Consider the following 12491-nt stretch of genomic DNA (forward strand, 5'->3'; position numbering starts at 1 on the left):
ACTGTGTAGCCAGATAAGAAAGCAGAGTCCAACAAAGACTGTGTGAGACTCTTAGGGAATCCAGGTGGGAAACAGGAGCACAAAGTGGGGAAAGGGACATGCCCTCACTTTATTATGGTGCATTGAGGCCCCCTGAGGGCTTGGGTAGCCAAGGGGGGAAATCTGTGCCTGGAAGAGTTATCCCCGTGGAGGCCTCTACAGCCAAGGGGATCCTGGAGAAGGAGTAAGGGCAGAGGATCTGAGTAGCTAATTTCCTCTTGTGTTTGTGCTTTCTTAGGAAAGTACTTATCTCAGTGACATACAGTGACATTCTGCCTCTTGTTCTAGCACACTGGTTTCTATGAATCAGGGTTTAACTTCTTGAATTCCCATCGTGCATTCCTCCTCCTCACTTGGGTCACCCATGAGGTCACATTTACTCTGCCATTCCATGAAAACACCTTGTCACTCATGTTCTGAGCACTGTAGACATGCTAATGTCTTAAATACTGTGCCTCAGTACCGTATCAATGTCTTAACTGTGAAATAGTATGCATGTGTTCTTCTAACAGTCAGCATTGTTTTCTTCATAGTAATTAAACTATAAATGTTTCTATCCAATTTCTTTTGTAGTTAGTTTTAATTTCTTCTGAAATGTCATACTAGCCTTTGGGAAAACATAGCTTTTGGGGGGATCTAAAACTGAGGACATACATTGTTTCCTCATTCTTAAATCTTTAGCTAGGTCTAAAAATTTGTATCTCATTTTTGACGCCATCTATATAGCTAGTCAATTATCTTATTTTCTGTTTTCTTACAAAATGCCAAACTTTAGTGGTACAGCCAAACACTGACTGTGTGTCTAAGTCTTTCACTCTCCTGCCTGACTTGATAGATCCCAGAGGGGCCCTTAGCTTTGTGCTGATATGTATCGGAGAGTGTTCACTGTCTCTCAGCTTCATGCTTATCCTTCTGTTCCCTTCTCTTTGCCACAGCAGTAGGAAGACTGCAAAATACATTTTCCAGAATCCCTTGCCAGCTGGCATCCAGAGGGAGGCAGGAGATGAAAGTTTGGAGAAAAAAAAGCCATATTTTTCATACCTTCTGTCTGTACCTGTGGCAGTGCCAGCAGCTGCACCCACATCAGCAACAGCAGCAGCAGAGACAGCACCAGTGGCGACATCAACCGTGACAGTAGGAGTTTGGGCAAGAACATGGAAGCAAGGGAGCCTGGTGAGCGCAGGTTCCTGGGGCACTGCTCAGGCGGCAGTGTTCCAACAGAACAAGCCCCCGTGGCACAGTGTTCATGGGTTCTGGGTAAAATCATTTTCTCTTTTGTTCTCCAGCTCTAGGTATGGGTAGTTTAGTGTAATTAACAATCCTTGGATAACCCAATCTTCCTTGTTTTACTCCTATAGCCCATTCCTATGCTTCTGTAACAGCCTCCCTACGTTAAATACCCTCTCTGTCCAACACCTAGATCTGTTACTGTTTTCATGATTGGGCAGAAACTAAGGGGAAGCTGTTATGAATGTGCATGGGTATGCAACACCAGAAGATGTGGTATGCCCTAGAACACATTTCACCATATGCTGGGAAAACATGCAAAGAAGATTCAATTGACAACGCTAACTCTGCATGCAACTGCTCTTTATCTCTTGGTAGGGAGTCACCAACCTCTCAGATTCAGTGAGAGGTTTTGTGGTATTCACAAGCACTTACAGACACTTGTTTATGCCATGTTTATTTTCCAGAAGGTCTTCACTCAAACTATTGAAGGAAAAGAAAAAAGCAAGCCTTTTGTGTCTGTTGAGCTGTTTCTTCTTTAAGGCATATGATTCATTGCTGTGATCTCCCTGTTTTTGAATTCATGGTTTTCTTTTGTTATTTTTTTTCTTCCATTTTCTCTAAGAACTGTGCACCTTTGCAGATAAGCTGGCATTCAGAAGGGGGATTCTCAAGAAAGAAAGGAAGTCTGTTGTAATAATGCTGTCACAGAGGAAGATATGAGGTCAGCGTGGACAGCACCCTTATGCCAAGGTTTATCATCATCATATGTAGCCTCTAACTAAGATCAAAAATGAAGAATATCTTACCTCCCCCCAAATGAAAAAGAAACATTAGCATGAACTATGGAATAATTCCATAGTTACCACAGCCAAACTCATGCCCATACTTCTATTTTTAGAAACTGTTCCTTCATCATCTTGAGCAATGGGGAAGAGGACTACTGACTCCAAATTTGGGAAACATCCATGTAATGGCCTGTTGCCTTGATGGATTTCTTGACCTTTAATTTTCAGCATGTGTGTCTCCATGTACTTTCCTCCAGTCTACATATAATGCAGATATCATAGATTTAGAAGTCGACACTTGACTGAACACAAAATTTAGAAGAGAAAAATCTGAGACTGTGCAGTTGAATGTTATCCAGAAGCAGGGAAAGGCACACGGCCAAATTTCCCCAGCTCTTTTTTCATCACATAATGTTGCCTGGATATCAGCTTGTCAACAGACTGAATTTCCACCACCACCACCACCACCACACGAACAAAGAGCCCTTGTAAGAAAACTATATGGAATATGAATACCAGCTTTTAAAAAAGGGGGGAGCTACCATACGGGGTAAGTTCCTTTTAAACAAATCTGTCTTTTATTTTTTTTAGATCTAAGTTATTTTGTAGATTTTTTTCTCACTAAACTCCCCAAGCATTTTAATCAGACTTTATCAGGTATAGACCACTTGAATAGTTAAGATGGATTTCTTCAGCCATAGCCCAAGAAAAGCATACATGAATTGTTGCCACAAGAAAGATCATCAGTCATTTCCTTATGCTATTTGATATGAAGAAATATGTCAAATATGCTATTTGACAGAAGAAATCTCTCCAGCTTTAAAGAATATTTATTCTCTGCTCTATAGATCTGGAAAATGGGAGGAGGGATATTGAGGTGATTTGAGTACAGGATAGAACCTAGGCTTCAATCACAGAGAATATTGAATATGTCTTGGTTGGTGTGGTTTCTGGAGTGCACGTTGAAGGAAAGCTGTATTAAATAAAATATTTATAAGTTTATATTGTGGAAACAGGACACACAGACATGTTGACTGATGTTTTCCTAAAAAAATTCTCTTAGGAAGATCTGAGCCTTCGATCTGTGAACTCAGAACCAATCAGAGTCTTCACACACATTAAAATACTCCTTACGCATGTGTATTTGTGTGTGCCCATGTGTGCGCCTGTGTGCATGAGCATACACTAGGGTGGGTAGAGAGAGAAGAAACTGGCATAAAGTGAGAGCATTCTATATTCATAATCTCAGTAAATCAAGCAATCCGGTGAGGTAGGCATTGCACTGCCATCATAAGAATGATGGGACAGAAAGAAACCCAAGTCCTTCTAGTTCTAAAGGCCATACGACTTCTATTATAGTTTCTTTTCTTCAGCCAGTATGTGATACATTGTATTTATAAGATACTGATATGATTAGATGATCTGTTACTCTATTTGATTTGCTGCATTCTTACTTCCTATCATTTGGTAGTTTACAGTGCTGACAAGGACAAAGGGTGAACAGAGGCGGAAATGCTTGGGGTCTCCACTCTGCGCCTTGACAATCCTATTCCAGTGTGTCTACTATTCCTGGATTGTTAATTTCTTTAATCATTATATATACCTCAGATTCTAAATTCTAAATCACCAGGAAAGGAGACTTAATCATAGCAGTTGTGATTCCTTCAGTCTGTATCTTTCTCAGGTAAGTAGAAATAAAACCAAGTTTAATAGTTTATTTTATAGTACAGTGCTATAAAATTGCAGGCCTAAATGTGTTAGATATGGAGAATGATGTAAGGATATACTATGCTATTACTAAAAACCATATTTTCAAGAAATACTCAATGACCTTGGAAAATGCACAATACACAGAAAATCACATACAAGGTACACAGAATAAATAAATAAATAAATAAATAGGTAAATAAATAAAAGTAAACCAAATTCCAACAGGAGTTATGGATAGTTAGATAAGGTTAATGTAGTGGATTGAATTATGTCCCCCTAAAAAACTCACTGAAGATTGAATTGTGACCCCCAAGTTTTGTTTATTAGAAACTTGGTCCCCACTGTGACTGTTAAGAGGGTGGGAAATCCTATTATGGTAATTGAAAAGTGGAGACTTGAAGAGGTAATTAGATTGTAGGACCATGTCATAATGAATGGATTAATAATGGTGGTCAGGAGCATGGTTTGGAGGGCTTTAAAGGAAGACAGAGGAGAGTCTGTCTCTTTGCTCCACCATATTGCAATGTGATACCCTGCCGTCACTGAAGTCACCAATAAAGACTTCACCAGATGTGTTCCCTGGACTTTGGACTTCCTAGCCTCAGAAACTGTAAACAATAAATTTTATTTTCTTTATAAATCACCCAGTTTTGGGTATTTTGTTATAAGCAACAGAAATAGACTAATACAGTTAATCTTATTTTCGTCTTGAATTTATAAGTTTCTCCAAAATTTTCAGAATGATATGTTACTGTTGGAATCAGATAAGATAAAGAATATTATGTAAAATTATTAAGAAACATCTGTTGCATATTCATAATAACCAAGATATGGAATCAACCTAGGTGTCCATCAACAGATGAGTGGATAAAGAAAATGTGGTATATATACACAATGAAGTACTACTCAGCCATGAAAAATAATGAAATCCTGTCATTTGCAGCAATATGAAAGAGGCTGGAAGATATTATGTTAAGTGAAATAAGTAAAGCAGAAAAAAGATAAATACTGCATGTTCTCACTCATATGTGGGAGCTAAAAAAGGAGCAAGTTGAACTTTTAGAAGCAGAGAGTAAAATTGGGTTACTAGAGTAGAAGGGGATGAGGAAAGGGAGATAGTGAGAGGTTGGTTAATGGACACAAAATTACAGCTAGATAGGAAAAATAAATTCAAGCAGTATACAGTAGTGGTAAGCATCTATAATTAATAATTTATTGAATGCAGGAAGAGAGGAGCTCAAATGTTCTCATCACAAAGAACAATAAATTTTTGTGATGATGAATCTGCTAACTACCCTAATTTGATCATTATACATTGCATACGTGTATTGAGATATAACTCTGTACCCCACAAATATGTACAATCAGTGTGCTTCAATTAAATAAATTACCTTAAAAAAAAAAAGAACTGTTGTAGAAACAGCATGGCTCTCCAACCCACCTGTTCCAAAAAGAGTGAAGCAGAAAAACAAGGTCTCTGAATTATTCCTTAATTCCATAAATAATTAATAATTATTTTCATATGTAAGGGGTGAGCATAGGAAAAGGTGCAGAACTAAGTCTGGTGAGGGTCAATTACTTGGAAGCCTGCGAGAAAATGTTCTTACCCCTTGGAATAAATAACATTTATTTATTTATTTATTTATTTACTTGCTTACTTATTTACTTAGGTACATCCCCCAAATTGGTTGAGCAAAATGAAATTTTATGCTATACTTTGTTGTTCCTTGGAGATACAGAAAAAAGAATGGGAGGAAACTGGAAAAGACAAGAAAATCTTCAGAATGTTCCACAGATTCCTTGTATCCGAGTCCCTTCTTCTGCCTCTGCCACTTCATTATTGAAGGTACAGAATTTTATTCATAGATGAAGGGACCTCTTCTGTCTCTTCTTCAAGCTTGAGGACTTTTTCTATTGTCTTTCTTTATGCAGTGTTAGGGAGAATCTTTGACCCAACATCAGCCCTTGGTACATGTCAAAGGCATACATGTGTGAATGAATGAGCACTTGGATGATTTACTCCTACACCAATCCCATTTCAGGAGCTCTGGTAGACAGTCATCCCTTCATGGCTGACCCACCACCAGTGATGGGAAACTCACTAATTGACCACACTGTGGCTCCCTTTGCAGAGCTTTTAGATTTTTTCAATCAAATTTAGTTAAAGCCACTCTCATAAAAACTCTGTAAAAATTTCAGCTCTCTTCCATTCCCTCAAGGAAGAAGAAGAAACAGGGTAAGTGTTGCTTTGCTTGCCACAGATTTGTCACCTCTCTTCCCCTGAGTGACAGAGCCACAAAGGATTACTCAAAGCCCATTTCTTCCGAGCAGTGAGAAGCTCTGAAGGGGTTAATCTCCCAGAACCCTCAAGATAGAGGCATTCCTTCCTTTTGGGAAATTAACCACGAATTGGGGTTCTTGCCCCACATTTATTCTCTAGAACAGGAAGTTACAGGAAAAGAACATATGTGGGGTTTTGGCCAATTATAGTTTAACAGTAGAGGCTGGTAACATTCATTGAAACAAGCAAGGTGACATTCCATAATGCAATTTGCAAAAGGTCAAGTCAATCCACCAACCAAAAACTCATCTTAGCATGCACTTTTTCCCTACAGCAATTTCCCAGTATCTTTATATATCAATCAGTAACTTGTCTGTCCTTGAGCCAGCAACCTTGCTGTGTTACAATTCTTTAGCTTACAACAGAGACTTTTAGCCTGGGGAAAGTTTCCTGTCTTTTGCAAGGTTAACATTTTATATGTACTTTTAAGAAGTTAGGCTAAACCTGAAACTACAGGGAACTAGACTCTGTAAGTATACTCCACAAATAAGAATATTAGGAATGTTACCCATTACTTCTTGTTTAGGAAGTTTAGAGTTTTACTAAGGAAAAGAAGTAGGCATTTTCTTTCTTTTTTTCTTTCTTTTTTTTGTAAAATAAAACCATAATTTTTAAGATTTATCCCTATATAGTGGAAATTCCCATTGTAGAAATTGCTCTTGAAATTGGTTTACAATTTTCATATTATCTTGTCCTCAATCATTTGAAAAGGCTTAATTAGTTATTCAGGAATGGAATCCATTCTGTTCTTTAAAGATATTATCCTTTAAATTATCTCATTCAGAAGCTGTAAAGCTGCAATGATGTCTCAAATTGTGAGGTAGTTAGCTTTCCTACTTTCATTCTGGATATATTTTTGATACTAAGTTTAAGGTCTCTAGACCTCAAAAGAAATCTGATTTCTAAATTTCAGCTCCATGCAAAATTTGTAACAGGTAAAAGTCATCTTACCCTACTTTGTTATATAATCATTATAACTTTGGTTTTTATTACATAGTTATCAGTTAGTTTTTAAAAACCTGCCATTGTCTTGAATTTTTTGGTCTACAGTGAACTTTTTTTATCTTCAATTTTCTAAAATTTTGATGCCACTACCTCAGTTTCTCCATCTGTAAAATGAGCACAATAAATTGCCCATCTCATAGGACAGTTTTAACTTAAGAGATGATTCATGCAGAGAGTAAAACAGTGGTTACCAGAGACTGGGGAGGGGACAGGAGTGGAGAGAAAACATGGAGAAGTTGGCCAAGAGGTACAAAATTACAATTAGAGAGGAGGAATAAGTTCCATAGTAGGGTGACTATGGTTAACAGTTGTTTTGTATATTACATGATAGCTAGAGAAGAGGCTTTTTAATATTTCACCACAAAGAAATGATATATGCATGAGGTGACTGATACATTAACTACCCTAACCTGATTATTATGCAACATATACATGTATCAAAATATCAGCTTGTACTCCATTAGTATGTATAATTATAATGCATCAATTAATTTTTTTTTTAAAAAAAGAGATGATACACTCGAAATGCTTAGCATAGCATATGATAAGCTCTTAAGATTTATTAGGTATGTAATAGTAATTGAAGCCCTGAACCTTCTCGTTCCTCCATACCTTTATAACAGTAGTGTAGGGGCAGAGGAAAAGCTTCCTCTCCACCCACTGAAAGGTGACAGTAGACAGATTAACAGGAGAAAAAGGCATACAAATTTATTAAAGTGTATGTGAACAAGAAAGTTCCACAAATATGAGACTCAAAGAAGGGCCATATGGTTAAGGCTTAAATATCCTCTTCATGGGGGAAAGGGATATGGGGAGTTGTGGGTAATTTTAGAGAGGTAGTAACTGATTTTTAGGGGAAATAAATGAGCCCAAAGAACAGTGGCCTGGGAAAAATTTCTTCTGAGATCTGGAGGAGTGGCAGGAAGGTGAGGGGTGGAACTTCACTGTGAACAAAGGTTGTCTTACTATGTAGTCTACCAGGCAAGTTCTCAGAGCTGCTCTCAAAAAAATAAACGAAAAGTCTTTCTGGGCATGGTGACTACCTTTAGTCTCTTTTCTCTGGTGGTTAATCTTTCCCGGTTATTTGATGAGATTCCTGGGGAGGGGATCTTAAGGTAATTGCATTTCTTTCAGAATGAATTTTCCTTAGTGTGATAAGGAAATTCCAGAGAGTCTTCCATGTGCTTAAAGTAAAAGGATCAGAGAGACAGAAGGGCAGGGAAGGACAGAGAGAGACCTTGGTTCTGAGACATATTTCTGAGGTCTTTCTATTTTAATTCAATGTTTTTATCATTCCAAAGCAGCAAACTTTTAGAATATCATTTTCTGATCCTGTTTTACAGTAGCCTTCTCAATTGTCTCCCTACTAGTGGTCTGTCTCCCTCAAGCTCATTCTCCACAGCCAGACCAGACTGATCTTTTTCAAATGCAAATCTGATCAGTTTCAAGTATGGCATTTTGGGTTAGATAATTCTTTGTTGCAAGGGAGTGGAAGCTGTCCTGTGCATTACAGGATGCTTGACAGCATCTCTGGCCACTACACACTGAATGCCAGTAGTACCCTTTCTTCCTCCCACCAATTGATATGATCTAAAATTTTTGCCAACATTGCCGAATGTCCCTTGGGGGTCAAAAATCATCGCTGTTGACGATGACTGCCTTAGATAAAGACTTTTAATGGCTCCTCATATAAAACTTAATCTCTAAACTGAATACACAGCATAAAAGGCTTTCATCATCTTCCCCCGCCTAACTCTACAGCCTGTTTGAAATTAGACTCTAGGCTTACTCTGAACTAAAAAAATATGTCTGGTTCCCAACATACCCAGGTATTTCATGCCCCATAAGAGAATCTGTACCACTTTCTCCCTCTGCCTATAACTAGCTTTTCTATTTCTTCTAGACCATCGATTCTCAAATTTTAGTGTGCATATATCAGAATCACCTGGAGGGCTTGTTACAGTACAGAGTGCTCGGCCCCACCCCCCAGAGTTTCTGATTCTGTAGGTCTGGGTGGGGACTGAGAATTTGCATTTCTAACAGGTTCCCAGGTGTTGCCCATGCCCTTTGAGAACCAGTATTCTGGTCCCTTCAGGAAACTTCTTGCTCTTAAGATTCAGATGCGATCATCCTCATATTGAGGAAGGCTTCCTTGACTGCTGCAGGAGTTTGTTTTCCTTCTCTGTTTTAAAAGCATTTTTTTACTAACGATGTTGAACTCTCACCACATTACCCATCTATTCATCTGTCTATCCCCTTTGCTTATTGAGAACTTTCAGTGAAAATTTCCCTTTTACCCACCCTGGCATACTTCAGGCCCTGTGTTAATCCTCACGACCTATTTTCCTCAATAAGGATTAATAAAATTATAAGATCTTGGAAATTTTTAGATCTCTCTCAGCCCAATACCACGACCTACTTACCTAGAATCTTTTACTTATCCGTTTTCATCATTATACAGGCCAGTGGAAGACTTTAAGCAAACTGAGAGAGAAAAATACTCAATTGTTGTTTTCCAATTGCTGTACATTAAAATGTGTGTGTGTATTTAGCAAGAGAAACATCTTATTTTCATGGAGGTTAGCTTTGAATACATCACACTTTTAATCCAGTAGAATTCTACAGACTCATCAAAATCACGTGCTCTGCTCCGACAGGATCTAACCCAAGGGCAACAGCGCTACCTTTACAGCATCATGAAGATTTACAACTCCAGGCCCCAGTGGGAGGCCCTGCAGACCCGTTATGTTCACAGCCTTCAGCACCAGCAGCTGCTCGGTGAGTTTAACTACCTGACCTGAACAAGGTATCTCAGGAAGGGACTTATGTGCTCCAGCTGAAAGTCAAGTTTCCAGATAAATAATTCAAGTAGAATGGCCTCTGCTAGTGTGCTATTTTATCAATGTGGTTGGCTAGCCAAGTTTAAAAGTGATTATTCCTGACAATAGAGAGCAAAGTTTTATGGGTAAATTAAGAGGGTCCAAAGAAATCGGAATATGGATTGTTATAAAATGTTAACGACTCCAAGATTTACAGGAACTTGATCTAGAAGATCAATGGCACCGGGCTTAGAAAGCCAGCCGAGGCTCACACTACAGCTCAGCCCCTTGCTTTCTGTGCAAACTCAGAGGCTTGGTTTACTTACGACAATAACAGTTGTATTTATTGAGAATTTGGCATGTTCCAGACATTGTGCTAAGAGCTTTACATATATCTCATTTTCTCCCCACTTTACAGTTGTGGAAAATGGAAGCTCAGGCAGGTTATGTAATTTGCCAAGATCATGCAGATAGTTGTAAAGCTGGGGCTTACAGACCCCTCGAGTCTGTTGCACAGATTGCGTCACAAACCCTCCACACGCAGGTCTGTGAGCTAGGAATAGAATAAAAAGGTTCTGGGAGCTGTAGGTATAGAAAAATGAATGGGTTTTATTCAGATCTAGGAGCAATTGTCCTAGTGGCTTCTCTGAGAGTTCTGAGAAGCACTGTGGATCAGAGCTGATAGTCTTTTATACACCTGGGTGCCCATACGCAATTTACATTAAGTCACAACAAAGAACACCTGAGGATGTTTACAGCAAATGCTCAGCAAGATTCTGAACATTTGAGGGGCCCTGACCATTTTCCTATTTTTCCCAACAATAGTAAATGTCAGTTAGGACTTCAAGTCGGTCAGCACCTCCAAAGATTGTGCCTTTTCACCCCCATGCTCTGCCATCTCTCCTCTTCCACAAGTTTCTTCAGATTTTATGAAGCACAAATGAAATAATGGTTGTGAAAGACCTTCACACACTAAGCAACAACCTACTGAAAGCCGCAATTGTCAAGTCCCTTTTCTTACAGGAAATGTTTTCAGCTGCCAGCCCCTCTCTATTAATCTCTTCTCCTAACTCCAATGAAGTGCTTTAAAGAAAAAATCCACTCACTCGGCATTAGCACATCCACCTTACACTGTTGTTCCCATAGTTACACAAAAGGAAGACATGGTTTTTGCAAATGACTTAATAAAAACAACAACAGCAATAATAGTTATCTTTCATAGAGGGCTTCCTATGTGGTGGGCACTGTTTAAGAAGTTTCCATGTATTATCCTATTTAAAACTCAAACACCTCTGTGTGGTAGCTGTCTTTATAACCTATATTTTACAGAAGAGAAAGCTGAAATATGGATAAGTTAAATAACTTGACCAGGGTCCTGCAACTAGTATGAGTAAGTGGAGGAGCTGGGATTCAGTCTTGTCCCCATGATTGTCTGAAGTGTTGCAGAAGCATCATCTAGGGACTTGGTCTTTACAGCAAAATTGCACAGAAGCCAATCAATCCAGAAGCAGAGGTATTAAATGTTTGGTGGATATAAAACCCACTTGTTACCTTATTTAGATGCAGATTTCCAGGGCTAACCCTCTGGGTTTCTGATTCAGAATGTCCTTGGAGTAGAGTCAGAACTCTTTGTTTTTAATAAGCATTTTTTAAAAGCACCTGGCCTCAGTCAGATGATTCTCTAGTAGGTGGTCTGCAAGCTACACTTTGAGAAACACTGAGAGAAATCAAATATGCCTTTCTGGTTTGAAGACAGTTTTGATATCAAAGATAAGTAATTCATGTGAAGATTTCTTGTGGCTCAAGTCCCTTTCCAAATGATTTGACATGTTAATCAGTGACTAAGTATTTATTGACCTCTTGAATGAGACATGCAAAAGAAAAAAAATACACTTCCCATCCTCAAAGATCATATAATCTGGCATGCTAACCACAAGAGTAGAAGAAATTTTATACACAATGTGAATATTCACAGTTTTGTTTGCTTATTTGTTTTGTAAAAATGTTGACTTTGTAGTTTCTCTTATTTCTTTCCCCTAGGCTACAATTACTCAGCAGGAAGCCTTGTCTCCTGCCATAGTACTTAGAGATTCAACCAAGAGAGCCTCAGCCAAGGTTGCTCCTCAAAGAACCATTCCCTGGAAGTCTTCAACCGTGACAAGAGAAGGTCCATCAGCACTTCCTCTGTCTGTGGTTCGACCCAGGGTCCAAAGCACAAGGACCTGAATGCTGAGGAACTGAGACTTTGCACAATGTCTGAAATGGGTAGTTTGCTATGTATCTCTGGCATCTAGTGGGTGTTTAGTGCATATCTGTTAATGACAATAAATAAAAGAATAACTTCTAATACAAACCCCAGAGCTGGAATAATCTCTCTCATTTATATAAACTTTGTCAGCAAGAACTAGTTGAAAGGTTTAAGAGCAATGGAACTGAGAGTAAGCAAGCCTTTCCACGTATAATCCATAGAGTAAAATGACTTTTAAAACTTTTGAATTAGGACCTCCCAAAAGGAGTGAAAGGGAACAAGTGACCAGAGGGTGCCAGGCCCTCTGTCACGGG

At 38.7% G+C, this 12491-nt stretch overlaps 1 protein-coding gene across 2 annotated transcripts; it reads left to right on the forward strand.

Annotated features, from left to right (window-relative positions):
• Positions 1-2509: 2509 nt before the first annotated feature.
• On the forward strand, positions 2510-12105 carry FAM216B (family with sequence similarity 216 member B). 2 transcript variants are annotated; one of them, XM_063103489.1, is made up of 3 exons: positions 5512-5610; positions 9768-9888; positions 11970-12105. In XM_063103489.1, exons 1-3 carry the CDS (start codon positions 5512-5514, stop codon positions 12014-12016), a joined length of 267 nt encoding a protein of 88 aa, XP_062959559.1. In that variant the 3' UTR covers positions 12017-12105. The 2 variants fall into 2 exon arrangements, 1 of the variants encoding a protein (XP_062959559.1); XR_010024092.1 differs by lacking the exons at positions 5512-5610; positions 11970-12105 and adding an exon at positions 2510-2604 and having other exon boundaries at positions 9768-9857.
• The last annotated feature ends 386 nt before the right edge of the window (positions 12106-12491 follow it).

The sequence above is a fragment of the Cynocephalus volans genome, chromosome 7, assembly GCF_027409185.1.
Source record: "Cynocephalus volans isolate mCynVol1 chromosome 7, mCynVol1.pri, whole genome shotgun sequence".
NCBI lineage: Eukaryota > Metazoa > Chordata > Mammalia > Dermoptera > Cynocephalidae > Cynocephalus > Cynocephalus volans.